Source organism: Trichosurus vulpecula, chromosome 2 (assembly GCF_011100635.1).
Source record: "Trichosurus vulpecula isolate mTriVul1 chromosome 2, mTriVul1.pri, whole genome shotgun sequence".
Lineage (NCBI taxonomy): Eukaryota > Metazoa > Chordata > Mammalia > Diprotodontia > Phalangeridae > Trichosurus > Trichosurus vulpecula.
In genome coordinates this window covers 457,550,373-457,572,889 of record NC_050574.1, presented here as the reverse complement: position 1 = coordinate 457,572,889, position 22,517 = coordinate 457,550,373, and the positions used below count along the sequence as shown (strand labels likewise).

At 42.2% G+C, this 22,517-nt stretch overlaps 1 protein-coding gene across 5 annotated transcripts in view; it reads right to left on the bottom strand.

The window, feature by feature from the left end:
* The window catches only part of SH3KBP1 (SH3 domain containing kinase binding protein 1), a 455,989-nt gene that overhangs the window by 67,399 nt on the left and 366,073 nt on the right, over window positions 1-22,517 (bottom strand). For all 5 annotated transcript variants that reach the window (XM_036745610.1, XM_036745608.1, XM_036745609.1 and 2 more), the window contains 2 exons: window positions 19,815-19,922; window positions 2,456-2,507 (listed from right to left, as the gene is read on the bottom strand). In XM_036745610.1, coding sequence (XP_036601505.1) covers window positions 2,456-2,507; window positions 19,815-19,922 — 160 coding nt within the window. The remainder of the gene's footprint in view (window positions 1-2,455; window positions 2,508-19,814; window positions 19,923-22,517) is intronic.

Below are 22,517 nucleotides of genomic sequence, written 5' to 3'. Positions count from 1 at the left end.
ATTCAGTTTCCCCATCTGTAAAAAGTGAATAATGTGCCTAAGAATAATAAACAACACCTTCTAGGGTTATACATGAGCAATAAAAATCTATCTATTTCTAAAGAAGACAATCATGACAGTAGGGTAACAACTGTCCCTTTCTAAAAACCCTAAAAATCTGCCTGATACCACAGAACTTAGCTTTCCCAATAACCTTGGTCACGAACAAAACTAAACAGCTCAGCAAAGATTCTGAGGGAATCAGACACTGAGGGAAGAATTTAAGAATATTCTAGACTTGGGATCGGCTGCACGGATCACTGCGTCCCATGTATATTCATTATCTCTCTTCTCTCTGCCTTCTTCCTTTCCTCCACTTCTCCCCCTCTTTCTCTTCCTCCTCTCTGCCTCCCCCTATCCCTGCCATGTCTTCTGACTGCCTTTAGAAAAAAATCAAATGGACTGGCATAATTTTAGCCCAATAAACTATTGACAATATAATAGCCACTAGGTGGCAAAGTTAAACTGCTCCATGCCAACAATGATGGTGACAAAATAGACCTAATTAGCACCACATTTCAGGATTTAACCTTTTTAATTATCAGCTGTGACCAAGGGAATGGGCAAGGGTTTGGATTAAGTCAGAAGGTCTTCCAGTATCATGCTATATTGTAGCACTTGGCCTCTAAAGAATGGCTTTAAATTGCCTCTTAATGCATGACAGAGAATAATCAGTGAGTGACCGAACACTTCAAACTGAAAATTCTGGGGAAAACAAACTCAGGGTTCCTTTTTTCTCTCTTACAAATACCAGTCTCTAGTTTTATTTGTAGAAAGCAGAACTTAACGATTTATTTAAAAATGAAGTGTTCCTTATGGGGGTTTGGTTTTGTTGAAAAGAAAAACGAATTCTATTGAGTCAAATAAACAGCCTCATTTCTATGCATGAGAATTTACTGCGTATCAAAATGACAGCATCTTTAGCCAATCACACTGAAAACACATCCAAGCTCCTAGTATTGGTTGTGCCAATACTCCTCCCGAACCCTCATCTACGGGGACTAAACAACACTGACATATTTGGGTCTAGTCTAAGCAACATGATGAACAATCAGGGCACTTAGCCATTACTGCTAGAAAAATCAGGGGAGGGAGAAACAAAAGAAGAACGCAAAGGGACCTCTTAATTAAGCAGGGAGAGATTTTAAATGCATTCATTTCTCAGCGGAGAGACAGTACGGTTTAGTGTCTGGAATCAAGAAAACAGGCTTGGAGAAAAAAAAAAAAGATGGGTTAAAATAAAAAGGCTGATTTGAGTCCAGCTTCTGACATGCATTAGGGAAAATCTCTCAGCGTCCCAAGTAATAATCCAAGACCATAATTTATAGAAGAGACGACTTGCACTTTCTCAATGGAAGTTGCCTCCACCAATGAAATCACAGGTTTGTACAAAACAGAAACTCTTTTTTCCCCAGATACATGAGTCTCTCTATGATACACGGGCAGGATTATTAATGAAGCTAACTCACACGGTGTGACAAAACAGGACTCCCTTTTGCTAGGCAGAGAATGAGAGAATATGGAGATCACGTAGCCCAGCCTCCTCATTTTACAGATAGTGAGGCAAAGTGATTTCGTCCCATGTCTCGCACTTTTCCTGGCTGTGTGGTACCATGGAAAGAATGTTTGGACTTTTTTGTCCAAAGAGACCTGGGCTCAAGCTCTGCCTCACACGTCTTCCCTGGGCAACCAGGGGCAAATCCCTTGGTCTCTCTGGGCCTGTTTTTTCTTCTGATAATAACTATGATGCTTTACAAAGGCTGTGGTCAGAGCGAGTGAAAACGTGAACAAATGGCTTTGCAAACATTAAACAGCGAGGTAAATTTCACCAATGTTGTTACTAGTATGGTACTGCCTCCCGTGGGGGGAAGAGGAGGTGCTGATGGACGTTTTGCTCCAGAAGTTAAACATATACCTACCAGAAATAACTTATTTTTTTTTACTGTTACTTGAATCTGTAGCCTTTCTCAAATTATAATTACTCAGACTGTCAGATCCAGTTCAAATCACAACTGCTTCCAAGGCTATTTGGCGGGCAAGGCAGCTGGAGGCAGAGTGGATAGAGTTCTGGGTCTGAAGTCAATCAATAAACTTTTATTAAGCGCCTACTATGTGCTGGCGCTGCTGAATGCTGGAGTTGGGAAGACTCGAGTTCAAATTCAGCCTCAGACACTTACTAGCTGTGTCATCCTGGGCACGTCCTAAGGCACCTCAGCTGCCTCAGTTTCTTCACCTGTAAAATGGAGGACATAAGAGCACCTACCTCAAAGGATTATTTTGAAGATTAAATGAGATAATATTTGTGGAAGTGCCTGGCACATCAAGTAGGTTCTACATAAATGTTTATTCCTGTTTCCCATTTGACATACCCTCATTCTGACAAATAATTTGTTAATAAAATTGAAAGGCACGTTACCTGCCCCTTGTTTGATGATAGGAGCTGACGGAGGAGGTGGTTTCTTAGGTCTCTGAAAAATGAATCAAAAACACAAAAGATGAGGCTGTTGGCAAATCCATTTACTCCTTTAAGAACTACAGACACTGTTTCCTTACTACAGTTTGGACAATACCAAAGAGCCACAAAAATATTGAGCAATCCACTCTCTAGGGATGTGAGTCTTTGGCACCTCACGCGAGTATTAAAATAAATTCAGCCTGCAAAACAAAACTCCAATTGACAAATGCAATACTGTTTCCCTATTTCTAAATTTGCAGCAGTCTTCTGGAAAAACCAGGCTCAGCAAAAATGGCACGAAACCAACATGCACAAAGCACCGCCACCAAAATAGAATTTGCAATTAAGATTTAATCAGGTGAACAACAGAACCATTCGAAAAGATTCCTAGGTACCCCGGGAGCTGAAATGTGCTTCTTCCAACTGTGGGTCTTCTCCAAAGGAAATGCTGGTGAGGGTGTGTGTGTGGGGGGCGGATGTCAAATTTCCATCCCTCTGTCTCTTGCCACTCTACAGCTGTTATCCCATTTGGGAGTCTCATCCACCCAGCAGCTCTACCCCCTGCCACCCCCTTGCTTTTATAAGGCAAAATGGGTTTTTCCACATCAGCTGTTATTTGTTTTTCTTTCATCTATTATCATTTTTTGGCAGACGCAAAGGAAAGTAGTCATGCAGTCAGTAATAACCTTTGCTGAACTAGTTCCAAAGTAGAAGCATTCGCAGTAGGGGAAAATGGTCAGGTTGGCAAACCAGCAGGCAATTCAGCGAACAGACAATTAAGAATGGGCACCACTAAGTAATTACAGTACCCACCCAAAGGAGAAAAGATGGCCAACTTTGGAACAAGAAACCTCTCAAAGACAGAAATCATTCACGACTGTCGGAAAGCATTCTCTTACAGACCTCAGGCCCCTCTTGGGGATATCACTACCTTTCACAACAGCTTAGCAAGGCCTGGTGGTTTAGGACTGTGCTGTAGGATCTCTTGTCCAATTCCCTCATTCGAGAGATGAGGAAAGTGAGGTCCAGAGGAGTTAAGGGATTGGCTTGAGGACCCACAGATAATAAATGAGTAGCAGAACTGGATTTAAACCCTCTAATCTAGTCAGTGCTTTAGCCAACGAGCCAGGGCCACCCTTGCTTGGCTCCGTGCCAATCCAAGCTTCCTATGTCATAACTGACAACTATGATTAACCGGTCTCTCACATATACCACTTGGCATAATGACTGAAGATAATCCAGGCCTATGAAACAGCTGAAATGGATAAGAACTTTGCCCCATCTTCCACCATGACGGCAGATCTAAGATGGAGAGATTTGGAGCCATGCCATCAGGCTCAAATAGAAACAGAAGCCTCTAAACTGTACATAAGGGGTGGGCAGACTTAGAAAATGACAAATCATTATTATCTATGTTCTCTTTTTTTCCTTAATTTAAACATTTTCCAATTACCCCCGAGTTTGGTTCAGGCTACACTCAGAAGTCTGGTAAGTTGTGTTTCAGCCCTGTGTTTGACACATCTGATTTAGAAAACAAAACTTTAAGGCGATTGGGTTCATTTAGACTATGGAAAAGGATACAGAAGGGCAGCTTAAGGAGGCTTCAGGTTTAAGAGGGTCTGCTACTGTGATGACGCTGACCATCCATTCCCCAACTTACAAAGGACGGAACAAGACAATACAACACGAATGGCTTAGGACAGAAATGATGAACTTCCCAGAACTGAGTTACGTTTTATTCCCTGGTTTGTTAGGAAAGGTTCATTTCAGCAAATATTTATTGTGTGTGCAAAGCAGTTGCACAAGGCGTTAGCCAAATGCAGAAGAGACGTGATCCCTATTCCTGTAGAACTTAGAGGTTGTAAGTACACCTTGGGAGAGTTGTCAGATAAGGATGCTGGGGCACTGTCCTAGTGGAGGGCAAGAATGCAGACTACGTGACTGATGTCGGATACTTATGAAGTGCTTACTCTGTTCTAGACACTGTGACTTCTCCAATTCTGGCATCAACCACTCACCTATCATTCTGCAAAGTCATTGTGAGATTTAAAGCCCAGCCCACCGGTGGGTACAAAAAAGTAGGGACTGGACAAATTTCTATTATTTATTCATTGGACACATGTTCACTGAGTACCTATGGCCTGTAGGGAGGGGGCACTATGCTACATGTGAAGACGGACAGAGAGAGGAATGCTCTGGTCCTCATGAAATCTATTGATACAGGGAACGAATGACTGTCCTTTAAAGATGAGGGAGAAAGGAAAGAAGGGGAAGGAAGGAAGGAAGGGAGGGAGGGAGGGAAGGGAGGAAAGGAAGGGAAGGGAGGAAGGGAAGGGAGGAAAGGAAAGAAGGAAGAAAGGAAGGAAGGAAGGAGGGAGAGGCAACTGCTCACACGCAATTCTTCTTCACCACTGAAGAACTGGCACCCAAAAGGAATGGTAACGTCTATGCCTTCAAAATGTCACATCCCTCTGCCCACGACCACCCCCATTTGATCAACTGTTCTCCCCCATCTATCCTTTTCAACAAGAAAAATGAGAAACCAGCTGGATGTCTTTTCTAGAGAAGGCTAGGTGGTACACTGGACTTCACCTGGGCCTGGAGTCTGAAAAACCTGAGTTCAAATCCAGGCTGTAGGACCCTGGGCAAGCTAAATAGTCTCCATTGGCCTCAGTCTCCTTAACTGTAAAATGGGGATAAAAACTGCATTTATCTCCCAGGGTTGATGTAGATACAAATATCAGATGAGACATTTGTAAAGAGCGCTTAGCACACTGCCTGGCATACATTAGGCACTGTAGGGATGATTTCTCCCTCTCCTCTCCCCCATTCCCTTCTCATTTTCACCTACATCTCCTACAATACACTTTCCCCTTTTGCTGTTCTTCTTGTCTCTCTGTCCTTCTCTGGATGGATACAGAGATAGCTGCTGCTGGGTAAAAAGAGCCTTGGATTTGGAATCAAAAGACTTGGATCTGCCGCTTATTCCTCATCTGTAAAATGGAGGAAAACGCTGCCTCCATTGGTTACCTCATAGGGTTGTTCTGAAAACAAAGCAAAAGTACAGGACCACAGATCTGGACCTAGAAAGGAAACTTCTGAGGTCACCCAGACCAACTAGATAGGAAGGAGGGGTTCCAAATGGGTACTAATTGTGGCAGAGCCCAAACGCAGCCCCAGACCCACCGGTGCTCCACGGGCTTCCCTCAGAAAATGTAGTGCATTCTATAGCAATGTTAGCTGCTCTTGTTACCAGTATAAATTATAACGAGGACAAATGTGTGCCTCTACTTACTAAAGCTGTTGCTGAAACTCCTGGTTAACCTGTCTTCAAGAGAACTGGGGGACTGATTTGGCCAGGCGAAAAAAAACAAAACAAAAAACCCAAGGGTAACTTTTTCACCAGCTGGCTGGGTCTAAGTTCAGGGCCTGAATCTGCTTAGCCTCGCCCTAACAATGGGTACCCTTCAATGTCCTCTTTGTGTCTGGCCTGTCACTTACTGGCTTTGACCTTTACAAGAGCCTCATCTTGATTAGAGCATGAATCCTAGTGTAAAATGACAAAGCCTTAAATTAAAACCCATCACGAGCCTGTACTGCTCCTGTGCCAAGGGGAGCCCTCACTGCTGTGCCATACTTGGCATAAGCAGAAGCAGCACAAAATGTGACAGGCCAAGGCACCGAGCCACACGAGAGGCTGAGGAACGCTGGGGATAAAAGAGGGTGCATGTGTGCGCGCGCGTGCAACAGAGCCGATGGCTTTATATGCAAAATGAGAGTTCTGATTTGCAGCCCAAGCTGTTGCACAGGAAGACTGTGGTGAAGCAGCTGGAGTCAAGTCCCGAGAAGGCAGGGATCAGACTGTAGGTGAACTGTCTGTCTTGCCTCCATCATGCATGATTAATCTTTGGCCAGGTGCCTGATTTGCTTATGCGGATGGCTTGCAGTTTTGTTTTGTTTTCTTCTGGAGTCACACTTCACTTTCTTTAGTTTATTCAAATTTAATAGTGTCCATAACATGAAGATCTACCATCTTGAATGTGCCTTTTGAATGGAACGTTTAGATGAGGTGTATTTTGTTTTTGTTTTTCTTTTAATAAAAAAAGTCATTTAAAAAACAAGCTCCCTACACACGGACTTTCCTGATTTCCCACTTAATTCTAGTGCCTTCCCCAGAAATTATCTCCAATTTATCATATATACATATATGTTATAAATGTATGTGTGTGTCTAGCCATCCATCTAGTTTGTACATAGTTGTCTACAGGCTGTTTCCCTCATTGGACTGCTAATTTCTTAAGATCAGGGACAGCTGGTTTTGTCCTGGGTTTTTCTGGCCTTTCTCTGGACCCCTAGCACTGAGCAAAGTGCCTGGCATGTAGTTTAATAAATGTTTGTTGACTTGACTCATTTGTAGAAAGAAGTCATAAAGACGTAACGAGCATGGATCCAAATAGTAACACCAAATTTATATACAAACTCTACTATGACGAATAAAAGAGTAACTAGGAATTAGGGCAGTAAGGACAAAAGCGTAGAACAGAGAAATTGGTGATAAAATATTGCAGCAAGAATCTATGCAAATTTAAAAAAAACAAAAACAAAACTGAGTTTCCTGGAGTAGGTTGATTTTTCCTGAAATTCCCAAATGTAACTTGATAGAGAGTTGGGATGATGAAGTGGCTTGGTTACAACAGCATATGCCAATAATGAGCCTTTTAAAGATTTACAGTCATAAATTATTTCCCAGTTTCTGAAGGTTTTCTGACATTTTTAAATCTTGGACAAATTTTAAAAATCATATGCTCTTCGAGACAGACAGTACTTACTCTCCAATTAGTCAGTTTCCTCCCTTCTTCTGCCAACTTTGATAATAAATGTGTTAAAAGAAAACCGTACTATTTTCAGCACAGCTGACTTCTGCAGGTGCGATTTGTAGACAGACAAAAAATAGAGAATGTTAAAGCGGAAAAGGTCTCAGAGTTCACTGAATTCAACCCTTTCATTTCACAAGTGACGGAACTGAGGCTCACACAGGGAATGATAATAAGCATGGAGCAGTGCAAAGAATTCAGTATCTACAGTCACAGGACCTTGCCACTTGCTACCTCTGTGACCTTGGGACAAATTCTGCGCCCTGTACCAAACCCCGCCGCTGCCCGCAGCCCCTTAGAATGTGGGCCTCCTGAGATCAGGGGCTGTTTCTGTATTCATTCATGAAACATTTATTAAGGGCATACTGTGTACAGAGCTCTGTGCTAGGCACAGGAGGAGTTGTAAGGTCAGGGGAAGCAAGGTCTCCCTCTTAGGGAGTTTCCACAGTCTAGTACAGGAACAAGACACAGATTGAGGATGTCTCCAAAGTCTTAGCACGGTTTTAAGCTTTATTAAAGCTTTAATCAATAAACAATCATTTAATAGCTTAAAACCACACTAAGACATCTGGGATGTGCAGTATGGATAGGCATAATATACAGTATTACATAATATAAAAATGCATAAATGTATGCAAAAAATGTATAAATAATGTATACATGCATTAGAGGGTTGCCAAAGAATTATCTGAGGTGCAACATGTGAAGGTCACTGTTGCCCAGGTGAAGCCAGGGAAGACTTCATGAAGGAGATAGCAATCGAATTAGGCTTTAAAGGATGGGATAGAAATTAAAAAGACAAACTGTATTTCAGTATTTTCCCCCACCATTTCATTATATATTAAGCAACCCTTATTTCTCCTTTAAAAAAACAACGCCTTTCACAAAAAGCACCGATGTCACTTCCTACTAGTCTCAGCAACTCTCTCTGCCCCAACGGAACCCTTTTCACAACGAAGAAGCATAATTAAGCAAAATAAATCAACACCCCATTGGCCATGTCCGACAACGTATGATTCTTTCCGGTTGGCTCATATCCTCTCTGTTGACAGGAAGAAGCTGTGTTCACATCACTAATCCTCTGAAATTACTCCATTTATCAAAGATCTGATTTATTTTATAAAAATGCTGTGGTCATTTTGTAAATGATCCTTCCGGCTTGGCTTATTTTGCTGTGTCAGTTTGTACAAATCTTCCCAAGTGTCTCTGAATTCTTCATATTGTCACTTCTCATAGTGCAGTGATATCCCATTACATTTCTATAACAGAATTTGTCCAGCTGTTGTCAAATCGAGGGGCACTCAGTTTGTTACTGCAAAAAGTGCTACCGTAAGTATGCTGGTATGTAAGGGATCTTTGACTTCCTCTCCTGTATATTCCTAGTTATGGTATTGCTGGGCCTAAGTACATGTATCATTTAGTTACCTTTCTAGTATAATTTCAAACTGTTTTCCAGAGGGATTAGATCAAATCTCAATTCCACCAATAATGAATTAGTGGAGCACCTAATATACATTCATTTATTTAATAAAATTTTATTAAGTGCCTGCCATTGTGTATGTGACACACCCCATTAGGGGACGAGAGCAATAGAGGGTTAAGTAAAATACAGGCCCTGATTTTGAGCACCTTACAAATCTAGTACTTTGTGGCTAATGCTGTGGAAGGCCCAGTATGGGATATAAGAAAAGAAGGATATGGTTGCTATGGCTTTCAAAAAACCTGCAGTCTAACAGGGCAAATAAAACATACGGACACAAAACAACTAAGAGGACAATGAGATCATACTGCTACACAGCGTGATAAAGACTAAAACCTAGGATTGTAGTGGACCGCAATGTCAAGATAACACAGCAATGCAATATGGCTGCTGAGAATATTAACTTTATCCTAAAATGCACTGAGGGTCAGAGAGTTCCTCTAGTGAAGTAGTGGTCTCCTCTAGGTCTATCCTGGTCAGACAATATCTGGAATATTGCACTGAGTTCTGGGTGCCTCATTTTAGGAAGAGTTTAGGTAAGCTAGAGAGGGTTCTGAGGAGGACAACCAAGGTAAGATGGCAGAGGGCCTTGGGATAAGCCCTAGGAGACTTCCTGAAGGAAATAGGGATGCTTAGTCTGGAGAAGAAAAGACTGTACAGGGAGGTACATAATAGATACCTTTTTTAAAAAATTAATTAATTTTTAGTTTTAGTTTACAACATTCAGTTTCTCAAGTTTTTGAGTTTCAAATTTTCATCCCCTCTTCCTCCCCCCTCCCCACCCAAGACAGCATGCAGTCCGAGATAGGTTCTACATATACCTTCACACTGAACATATTTTCACAACAGTCAAGTTGTGAAGAACTATAACCAATGGAATGAACCACGAGAAAAAAGTAAACAAAAAAAAGAGCCAATAGTTTGCTTCAATCTGCATTCAGATTCTGTGATTCCTTCTCTGGATGTGGATCGCTTTTTCCATCAGGAGTCCTTTGGAGCATTGCTGAGAAGAGCCAAGTCTATCAAAGTCATTCCTTACAGAGACCGTGTGTCTGTAATCTTGTATAATGATCTCCTGGTTCTGCTCCCCTCGCTCAGCATCAGGTCGTACAAGTCTTTCCAGGTTATTATGACACGACCTCGCAAGTGTCTAAGGAATGTGACCTTGGAGAGGTATTAGACTTGTTCCATTTGGCCCCAGAAAGAAAGAACTAGGAGCAGTGGGGAAAGATCACCAAGAGGCAAATTTAGGCTTGATGTAACAGGAAAAAATGGAAATAATTTTATTAAAATAATAATAATTATTATTATTACTAATAATGCCTGGCACTTGTAGGTTTGCAAAGTGCACTATCTCATCGTATCTTCACAACAGAACTCTGGGAGGCAGGCACTACTATCATCTCCGTTTTATAGATGAGCAAACCAAGGGAGAAAGAGGCCAATGACTTGCCCGGGATCACACAGCCAGTAAGTGTCTGGGGCTGCTTTTGAACTCAGCTCTTTCTGACTCTAGGTCTGGCTCTCTATCCACTGCAGAACCAAGCCACGGCAGATATTACTACTCAGGAGGCCAGAGCTCCCTTCCAATAAAGATAGGATGACCAACCATACGTTGGGTGTTATTAAAAGGGTATTCTTGTTCATCTTATGGGTTGGCCTCTGAGATCCCTTCCCAAGTCTGCGACTCCGTTACAATATAATACATATATACAAAATACATTATCTTCCAGATTGGTTATATTTTTAGGTAATACTGCATGCATCTTGTAGACAAGAGATAAATATTTATTTTTGGAGGAATGTGAAGAACTAAGTATTTTAATCTTTCAAGCTAGTTGGAAGATGGAGGAAAATTCAGCATTATCAAACTGTTCCAGCTTTAAAATCCTTCGGTCTGAAGGACACGTGACCAGAAACACTTTCTCTTTTATTATCTAAGCCTTCTTTCCTGCTCTGTTTCTCCACTCTGGCCTTCTGAGCCAGGGTCTCAGGCTTCTCTGTATCTTTCTCAAAAAGCCTAAACCTTTCTTCCTGGATCCTTATAGTTTCTTCTGGTCTTACAAGAACCCAAACTGTTCTAACATAATTAGTATCATCTATGAAGATTGCTTTGCAGCTGCTTTCAGAGTATTTACCCTTTTGCCTCTGGCACCTCACGTCAATGTCAGGACCCGGGACAGATCCTCATACACTCTTGTTTGTAACACAAATAGCTAACAGAATCTGAAATGTGCAACAAGAGATAAGTCATTGCTCTCCCGGCATCGATCATTTAGGCGCAGAACCAAAGACATCCGGGCTCCGGAGAACCTGGAGACCACTTTCTTGGAAACACAGCCAGGACTCCCATATGTCGCTGAGTAAACGCCTGAATCCATGCCCTTGCATAAAACCACCAGAATTCACCAAAGAATTTTTGAGCAGTTTTAACTGAGCTCAAGAACTACCTCTGAATGAATGCTGTTCCTTCTCTCCCCCTACATCATAAGAATTTCTCCTCCTTCCCCGGTGAGTGATTTAAACCACAGCCACTGGCAAGACAAGATGACATCTGTCTAAAACAGGTGGCCGACTGTTTCATATTCCCTCATCCACACAGTGACTACATGTTAATGATTCTGATTGTCGTTACAACATCGACTTTTGGCAAATTACAGCATGGTCTCTAATCACTCAATCTCAAAATCTCCTATAAAAGAAGGACATGACAATAATGAGCTTTTAATAACAAGAAATATAAGGCTGGTTGGCTTTATAAACTAAGGAAAAAATTATATGCAATAAACCAAGAGCTTGCCAAAATGAAATATCACACTGGAAGTACTTTTTTGAAATCTCTGACAGCTATTATATCTTTTCTTAAACCAACCAACCAATCGATTGATCATTCATTCATTCATGCAACAGCCATTTATTAAGCAACTGGCATATGCAAAGCACTGTGCTAGGTAGGCTCCAGAGGATAAAAAATCAAGATAATTAAGACTTGGTCTCTGCCCTCATGGCATTTGCCATCTAATTTGCATAATTTAGATTATGTAAATTTAACATGCAATGCAAGCTAAGCTAAAAGTATGTGAAAACAGGTGGTGACTGTTGATATTCAGGGTTAGTACACTCTTCTACCACCCTGAAGTATATGTAGGAACCAAATTAAAAAAAACAAACCAAGGTGTGGTATTGAGAGCTAAAAGAGAAGTTTTAGAGATCAGGCAGTCTAAATTCCTCATGTTACAGATGGCTCAATGCCTTCCTTCTAGTCCCAGCTAAAGTGTCACCTTCTGAAAGAAGTCTTCCCTAGCCTTCCTTAATTTTAGCACCTTTCCTCTGACACTCCCTACTTTTCTTGTACATATCTTGTTCACACGTACTTGCTGGGGTGGCTAGGTGGAACGCTGGCCCTGGAGGCAGGAAGACAAATGAGTTCCATTTGACCTCAGACATTTCCTAGCTGTGTGACCCCGGGCAAGTCATTTAACCCTGGGGAAGGAAATGGCAAACCACCGGGGTAAGAAAAACCTGATGAGTCAGACACAACTGAAACAACTCGACAACAACAACAACAACAATATATATGTGTGTGTGTGTGTGTGTGTGTGTGTGTGTATATATATATATATATATATATATATATATATATATGTAATTTAAAATTTTTTTTGCATGTTGTTTCCTTCATCACACTGTGAGCTTCTTGAGAGCAGGGACTGTTTTTTGCCTTTCTCATATCTCCACTGCTTGGCGCAGTGACTGGCACAGAACAAGAGCTTAATAAATATTTGTTAATAATAATAATGATAATTTAATAATTAATAATAAAAACTAAACTTGATTAGACTTCTTGTTCTTGGCCACAGAGAACAGTACTAGGAACGATGGAAGGGAAAATGACATCACAAAGTTACATAAAAGTAAAAAGGGACTGCCTCAGGAGGCAGTGGGCCTGCTCTTCCTGGCAGACCTCAAGCAAAGGCTGGACTGACCACCTGTCAGGTGTACTGTGGGAACACTTCTTTCAGCTATGGGTTGAATCAGACGGTCTATGAGTCTTCCTCCAATACTGGGATTCCATAGTTTTGCTTCAGCCTTTGACAAAGTAAAACTTGAATCAGAGTCATGAAGCCTGATGGCCTCTTTAAATTCATTTTCTTGGCTCTTACATCCTGAGTTTTCATGACTGGGGCAACGCAGCTGCTGAGATTGCTGGGCAAGGTGACATACAGGGATGCTGTGAGGGAATGCTTCAGAACTTCACTGTGTTCCTTTGAGAAGGAAGGAAATAAGGCCGAGCTTGGCAATGGGAGAGTGCTCGAGATTCTCGTAGCTGGCAAGGGCCCAGCTGGAGTCCTCCTGGAAATGTCTGCTGCCCAGCGTGATGAATCAAGATACACGTGGCGGCAATGTGTTCCATCAAGCATGAATCCTGCCACACAGTAGGTCGAGAAGACCTAATGTCATGGTAGTGTCTACCCTCTATCCACAGAAAAGCAATGGCCTCCCTCCTAAAGTCTCTCTCTAGAAGAGTGTCTGGATTCCCAGAGAGAGGCTCATTAAGGTAACATTTCTTACATCTGCCTCCTCTCTGTTCGTAATGCCTCTACCTCAGCTCAGGTTCTCATCCTCTCTTGCCTAGACAATAACAGTCATAGCTACTAGCTAGAATATATATAGCACTTTATTGATTGCAAAGCACTTAAAAATACCTCATTTTGTCCTCACAACTCTTCTGGGAGATTTAGCAAGGGTATAATATCAGCTTGGTTTGAAAAACTTGAAAGTTGGGATTGACTGATCAGGGAATAGGCATGGAGGGGAGAAGTTCTTTCTGTAGAAGCATGCATGTATGTTTATTTATGTGTGCACACATTGCATGTATATTTATGTATGTACACATTGCATGTATGTTTATTTATGTGCGTACACATTGCATGTATGTTCATTCATGTATGTACGCATTGCATGTATGTTTATGTGTGTACGCATTGCGTGTATGTTTATTTATGTGTGCACACATTGCACGTATATTTATGTATGTATGCATTGCATGTATGTTTATTCATGTGCGTACATATTGCATGTATATTTATGTATGTACATGTTGCATGCATGTTTATTTATGTATGTCCATATTGCATGTATGTTTATTTATGTATGTACATATTGCATGTATGTTTGCAGACCGACACACACGTACATTCATTCGTTTATCCTGTAAACAACTACTTTTAAAGCACCTACCACATATAAAGAATTTTGCTAGGAACTAAAAGATACAAATCTACTAAGAGTATATAAATATATATGTATATACACATAGTTGTTTTAAGAATATAAGGTGTATATATTATGTACATGAGTGTGCATATTATTTTTAAGATGACATTTTACTAATACATTTCATATTTCAAGATTTTACATAAAGATCTATATCTTTAGTTTTTATCATTGCTTCCCCAAGTACTCAGCCTATAAAAGCACACAAGAAAGGAGTCATAGGCCTGGCTGGCTGGCTGGCCTTAGACACAAAGGAAATTTAAAAATTTTCCCTATAGTCAGTCTCTAGGGCCTGAAATTTCACCATTAGAGAGACACTCCTTCAGACAGTGATAAGAATTTTCCATTCAAATGCAAATTATCCATGGAAAGAGTTATACATTAAGCTTGTGGCCTGCTATTAATACCATACCATTCCTTTTCAATATGAGAAATAGCTTAGGAACCCAACAGGGACAGGGAGAAGTAGGAGGCAGGAAGGGATACCCCTTGTGCTTAACAGATGGGAGGTATCATAAGGATACTGGCCTACTGAGGTGGGTAAGAGGGCCATAAAGTGGGAAGTAGGAAGGGACAGATAACGAATGTCCCCATCCTTCAAAATCTCACTTCAGGTTAGCCCCTCTTGAGAGGAGAACATGGTCTCAGAACTCTACTGGGAAGTGCATCTGCGCGTGGTTCGTTGGTTGGTTGTTGTCTTTCGTTCTTGAAGAGGACCAAAGTGGCATCACTGTGCTAGAGTCAAGATTCGGTGTGTCTGACTGTGGCTGATCAGACCAATACAAGCCCAGAATACTCTACCACAGGTTGGGCACAAACAGTCCGTGTGAACATTTGGGGTTGGACACCCTAAACTTGCACATCCTGCGGTTCCTTTGAGCTATTTCAATTCTGCTTTGCTCATAGGGCACAGCACCTCCTCTGATGTGAGCACACCATGCTGAGAAGTCCTGTGCCAATGTCTCCCACGTCACACAATCAATTCCAAAGCTCTTAAGTGAGACCTTGAGAGTGTCCTTGTATTGCTTCTTCTGACCACTATGTGAACGCTTGCCCTGTGTGAGTTCTCCATAAAACAGTCTTTTTGGCAAGTGTACATTTGTCATTCAAACAACGTGGCCAGTCCATCAGAGCTGTGCTCTCTGCAGGAGAGTTTAAAAGCTTGGCAGTTTTGTTCGAGTAAGGACCTCACTGTCTGGCACCTTATCCTGCCAGGTGATCTTCAGAATCTTCCTAAGACAATTCAAATGGAAGCGATTCACTTTCCTGGCATGGTGCTGGTAGATTGCCCAGGTTTCACAGGCACACAACAGTGAGGTCAGCACCACAGCTCCGTAGACCTTCACTCTGGTAGTCAGTCTAATACCTCTTCTCTCCCATGCTTTCCTTCAGAGCCTCCCAAACACTGAGTTGGCTATGGCAACACATGAGTCAATGTGCACATCCCTGGAAAGTACACTACCAAGGTGAGTGACCTTATCCACAGCATTCAAAACTCCATTTGCTGTAACCAACGGTTCCACGTGTGGATGGTGTGGTGCTGGCTGATGGAGCGCCTGCGTCTCTTGGTGTTAATTCTTAGGCCAAAATTAGCACGAGCAGCAGAGAATTAATCCAAACTTTGTTTCATCTCGGCTTCAGAGGCCATATTGAGCGCACAATCATCTGCAAACAGAAAATCATGCACCAACACTCCCTCCACTTTAGTCTTGGCTTGTAGCCTTTTCAGGATGAAGAATTTACCATCAGTGCAGTAGCCGGCCTTGATGCCATGCTCATTCTCATTGAAAGCATTTGACAACACGGCTGAACATCTGGGCATGATTACGAAGCAAGGTTCTAGGCAAGCTAAATCCTGTCACCACCCAGTTGTTCCTTCTGTTGGTTACTGCTCTAAACCAACTTTAATTCACTCCTTCTGCTGCGCTCATGAAAGAAGGTGGAGGGGGCTGGTGTTTAGTGGCAGAGTTCTTGTTCCGCTTAAGGATGCACTCTGACTTGTTGTCTGAATTTATCACCCTCCTCAAACATGGGCAGGATTTAGAAGGTGGTATACTGTTCTATTTTGTCCTACCACCAAGACAGGTAGGGTGGTGGGACGGAGAGAATGCTAGACTTGGAGTCAAGAAGACTGGGGTTTGGGGCGGCTAGGTGGCTCAGTGGACAGAGTGCTGGCCCTGGAGTCACAAGGACTTGAGTTCAAATTCGGCCTCAGATGCTTGATACGTACTAGCTGTGTGACCCTGGGCAACTCACCTAACCCTGATTGCCTAACGCAAAGAAACCAAACCAAGACTGGGGTTCAAGTCTCACTGCTGACACACGACTCTAGAAAGTCACTTCTTCTTCAGGTGCTGTGGACAGAGCGCTGGGCCTAGAGTTAAGAGGACCCGGGTTCGCCTTTGACTTCAGATACTAGCTGTATGACCCCGATCAATCACTAAACCTCTGTTTGCCTCAGTTTCCTTCACTATAAGATGGGGATCACATTAGCACTCACCTCCCAGGGTCGTTATGAGGAACGAATGGGATAATATTGATAAAGCTTTCAGCACGGTGCCTGGCACAGAGAAGAAGCTCACTTCATAACTTGTCTTCTTCCTTCCTCCATGAGCCCCGGTTCCCTTGTCAGTACTAGTAGTAAGAGCTGGCATTTCTGTAGTACATTAACGTTTGCAAAGCACCTTACACGCACTATCTCGCTTGATCCCCTTGATCATCCGGAAAGAGGCATTTTATTATCCCCACTTTACAGATGGGAAAACTGCGGCTCTGAAAGGTTTGCGACTTGCTCAGAGACATAGAGTCATTAAGTGTCTGAGGCAGTATTTGAACTCGGGTCTTCTGGATTTCAAGTTCAATGCTCCATCCTCTGCCCTATCTAGCTGCCCCAGTAATAAGGAGAGTAACAGTCGCATCTAACATGCAAAGGTATGATACACTAAGTAAAGTACTTTGCAAACTCTGAAGCCTTACCCAAGCGCCAGCTTCTGATGGCTGTGCTCTAGGAATGAGAACTGAGGACCTTCTTCTCTGAGATAAACACTGACTACCAAGAGAAAGCTGCAGACTAGAAGAACCAAGAGAAGAGATGGAAGCGCCGTCCAGATCCTCGGTCCTGGTGGCCTTTTCATCACAACCACGTCCAGGTAATGTTGGACATGACCGCACAGGTACAGCCTAGATCAGGCCGTTTACACATTTCGGGTAGGGGACTGAGGGATAGAATCTAGAATTCAAAACTTTTAAATAACAACAAATGTTTAAAATGGTTTTTACATATGAATGGGGGAAAATAAAATATTATTAAAAAATAACCCTGTCCAAGTGCTGTGGAGATATAAATTTTTACCTGCAGAAATGAGGCGAGATGATGAACCAAGTTATTCCACTTACTGCTTACTGCATAAAAGTACTTTAAGTGTGATCCTCACGTGGGGACACTCCTTTGTTAAGGAGAAGAAACGCCAGCATTAAACAATCCTCTCCTTGTATGTTCAGTTAGTAATCTTCTCTGTTGTAATCTCGATTCGGGTGATAAAATTTCAAGGTTTCCCCCCGCCCCTTTTCTTTATAACTTTAGCAAAAGGCTTCATTTCACTCCATGCTAAGACAATGGTAATTTCTTCCAAGATTGTTCCCAAAATAAATATTACCAGTTGAACAAATAAGTGACTGGTAATCTGACATTCCCTTCCTACTTTTCCAGTTTTCTGACACCTTACTCCACTCTACGTATTCTGCAGCCCAGTGGCACTGGCCTCCTTGCTGCCCATCTCCTGGCTCCAGGCATTTTCACTGGCTCTCCCCCTTGTCCAGAATTCTCTCCCTCCTCATCCCCACCTCCTGGCTTCCCTGGCTCACTTCAAGTTTCAGCTAAAATCCCACCTTCTACAAGAAGCCTTTCTCAATCCCGCTTCATGCCAGCGCCTTTCCCCTGGGATAATCTTGAACACAACCTGTAAATATCTTGTTTGTACATAGCTGTTTACTTGTCTCCTGTTAGGCTGTGAGCCTCTTGCCTCTTAAGTAAGGGCTTAATAAATGCTTCTGGAGTTGACCGGGCAGACTATATGCCTTGAGATAAATACAAGGTATGATATCCTCAGGCTAATTATGAAAGCCTGTCTACTGTAGGTTCTTCCCAGTTAATCATCACATCACATGGGGGTGCTGAGCTTCTTGAATGCCTGCCAAGACTGGGCTGCCTGATGGACCAAACACAAGTTCAAAACAATATGTCCACAAACTCAGTCACGTGTGCTGCAGCTGAGTAGCAATGCTGGCTCTTCAGAGACAGTGAAAAAAGGGAACACGATCAAAAATTGTATCAGAAATGGCACCTTTTCTATGTAAATTAGTAAAGACTGACTAATTTCCATGACCGGTGAAGACTTGTCCTGCTTACCTCACAAAGATGATAGTGTTTGTATCAGAGTGCTGACAGCCTTATTAAGCACCGGGAACTCTTCAAGCCTGGAGGAAAATGTCCTTCATCTGGAAGGACCTGGGAGGGGCCCTGGCAGATTTCACATTCCCTGTACTCACTCTGAGTTCAGCCAGATCTAATATGCTTCGATAAACCATGATGAACTATAATGAGTTGGGTGTTAAGTTCTGCTCTTACCTCGCCTTAACCAAATAACCCTCCATTTATTTTTTTGTTTTGTTGTTTTTTTTTTTTGGCAGGACAATTGGGGTTAAGTGACTTGCCCAAGGTCACATAGCTAGTACATGTGTCAAGTGTCCGAGGCCGGATTTGAACTCAGGTCCTCCTGACTTCAGGGCCGAATAACCCTCCATTTAGACAGTTAACTCTGCAAAACGTCTGGGAATAACTAGAAAAGTCTGATCATCTCTCCCACAATTAGTCCCTGAAACTAGGACTATCTGGCACACAGTAAGCACTGAATAAATGCTTGTAGACTGGTTGACTTCAGTAATGGCCACCGGGACAATCCTACAGCACACAGGATCGTTGTGTTAGCCAGCACAGACAACAGCCAGCTTCTGGAGTTAGTCAGTTTTGTATCTGCATATTCACTACACATGTTAAGAAGGAATCACTAAAACTACAGTTTTGGTGGGAGGCCAGGTCCCCCACACTGCTCCTATGCTCGCTGAGGATGGCTAATACTGAAGGACAGCTTGGAACAGAAGCAGCTCCTCCTTGGTGAGCTGATATGGATGAAGATCAGGCAGGGCCAGAAGAAGAATTAGAAATGACTTGGCCAGTACAGTGTTGTTACCATCATTACACCACCATCACCTCACATTTATAGAGACGGCAATTTCAACTTTTCAAAGTGTTTTCACATCTATTCTCTCCTTTCATGTTGAAAGCAACCACAGCAAAGACATCCACCCAGGGTTCAACCTATCCATGATGGGGCAGCTCAATGGAACCAAATCACCTTTCATCACAGAAGTCAAAGAGACAAAGATGAAAACAAAAATGGGGCCCACAAAGGAAGATTGAACAGATTACATGGGGACCCAGCTTAGAAGGAACAGCAAGGCACAGAGTGGTCTTCAGAGCCAACCTGCACACGTGGACACCAATAAGTGGGTGATGTGTCAACCAGTACAAAGGACAAAGACATATTATTAGGGAGCTTGCCACATGGGATTCCTAAAGAAGAAGAGCCAATACACCAAAAAAATAAGAAACAAAAAAGAGAATACTTACATTCCCCTCCTTTTCAAAGTCAGGCGGAAGAAGCTTCACAAAGTTATCTGGAAACACTCCTCGTCTCCCATTCAGCTCTCCTTCCCACCAGCCTACATCAATGCAATCCTAGGGTACAGAAAGGCAGAAATTGAGAATTAGGAGACGCATACTGACAGACTGTCTCTCTCTCTGCCACTGTGGCATTAAGACTTTTGGAACGCCCTGTATAATAAACATGGAGTGAGCCCCATTCATGCGAAAGGGCTATCAGGCATTCTAAATGGATCCTGAGGACAGCTGGTCAATCAATAATCATTTATTAAGAGTCTACTATGTGCCAGGCACTATGCCAAGTGCTGGAAATATAAAGATAGGCAAAAAAGAGTATCTTTGCTCAAGGATCTCACGGTCTATAGTAAACAACTATATATAAGCTAGATATAGGATAAACTGGGGATCATCTGAAAGGGAAGACACTAACATTAAGGGAAAGGCTTTTTACAGAAGGCAGGATTTCATCTGACATTTGAAGGAAGCCAGGGAAAGCCAGGCAGCAGAGATGGGGAGGAAAATAGCACCTGCCATTAAGGGACAGCCAGAGGAAATGCCCAGAATCAGGGTGTAGAATATTCTGTGCAAGGAACAGCAAAGAGGTCAGTGCCACTGGTGTGCACAATATACAGAAGAAAAGGTATAAGAAGACTGGGTAAAGGTTATCAGAAGGTAAATTTAGGCTCAAAATAGCTTTCAAAAATTAGGACTATCCAAGAAAGGAATGGCTGGTCTGAAGTGAATGAGTTCCTAGCCCCTGAAAGTATCAAACACAAAACCCACAATGCTCCAGAGGGCAACTTGTGCCAGATTAAAATGTAACTGGGAAATATTTAAGAAAATAAATAAAAATACAATAAAACATAGATAATATTACATTTTAAACTAAGTCAACATGCAGCCTGCAGGGATCCTTACGTATGGGTTAGGGCCCTGTTTCTACCTGAGCTTGGCCCCACTGTTTCAGACCATCAGAGGTTTAAGGCCAGAAAGGGCCTCACAGGTCATCTAGTCCAACTCCTACCTTTTAGAGATGAGAAAACTGAGCCCTGAGAGAAGTTTAGAGACTTTCTCTAAAGTCCCACTGAGTATGCAGAAGAATTCAAACGCAGGTCCTTTGACTCCAGATCTAGCATTCTTCCCTTTACATTCTGTTTAAAGAGAGGCTGCTTAGCTTCCTGCTAGCGACATCACAGAGACTAATCCTGAATTAGCTTAGAGGCTGGACCAGAGTAGTGGTATCCAGCTCAAAGAGAAAAGGCAGCCATTAAACCATACATAAAGATCCTGTCGGCAGCGTAATGACTTAGAAAACCACGCAGTACCATTATGTATGTTCTACTGTATTTTCATTTATTTTGTTATACATTTCTCAATCGCATTTTACTTTGGCAATCCACGGAACATGTGTTTGACATCTATGCACTAGATGATCTTGAATTTTCTTCCTCTCTACTTTAAAGGCTGATAGGTCACTCACTACTACTAAATTTAAAAATCTCATTTTTATTTATATCTTCTCTTTTTACATTACCTTTATTTCCAAATACATCACTCTTCTTTCCACCACCACTCCCTGCCCATACCCAGAAAGCCATCCCTTGGAAAAGATTTTTTTAAAAAGGAGTGGGAAGTTTGACCATTTACACGATATTCCACAACCACCGTCCCCTACCTCTGCAAAGAAGGGAGGAAGGTTCGTTTTCTGAACACTTTTTCAAGGCCAAACTTGGAACGCAGCACTCCTACCAATTTTAAAGGAATACGCTGCTCTTCATTTTTATGGCTAAGCATACATTCACTTTGTCACTGCACCAATGACATTCTAGCTTTCCACTCTTTTTTCTGTAAATGTAAATCAAGGAGATGCACACACATATACATATACACAAACACATGCGTGCATGTACATATGTATGTGTGTGCACATACACACAATACACATGTACACAATATACACTCGTATGTGTATATATGTATGCATGTATGTATATTTATAAATAAGTTTGGAATACAGTAACCAGAGGCGGGTAGGTGGCGCAGCGGATGGAACACTGGGCTTGAAGTCAAGAAGACCCGAGTTCAAATCCACCTGCAGAAACTTCCTAGCTGTGTGACCCTGGGCAAGTCACTTAACCTCTGTTTTGCACTAGAGAAGGAAATGGAAAACCACTTCACTATAATTGCCAAGAAAGCCCCATGGACAGGTCCACGGGGGTCACAAAGAGTCAAACACAAATGAAATGAGTGAACAAAACAATAACGCAATTACCCAGGCAAACAATCTCGGTAATCCAAATGCCCTGCCAGGTAGCATAAGTAAAACAGACACGCAGGATCATAAAAGTTCAGTTCATTCAAGTTACAGGTGAGACAGCTGGAGCCGAGAGACGTTAAGTACTCGTCCAAGGTCACAGATGTAGCAAGCAGAAGAGCTAGGCTCTGAACTAAGGCCCCCTCACTCCAAATACAGGGTTCTTTCCCTAATACGATGCTACCTCTGTCTATATTCGAATTTTTGCTTGGAAACCAAGTTATTTCATCCATTTCGAAGATTCTTTAGTGACATCCTGACTTATTACGTGGTACTCCTATAAATGTACCTTCTGCCTCATCCCTGGAGGTTTCTGTATGTAAATAATAAAGTCTCTCTCAGCTGTGGCAAGTAAA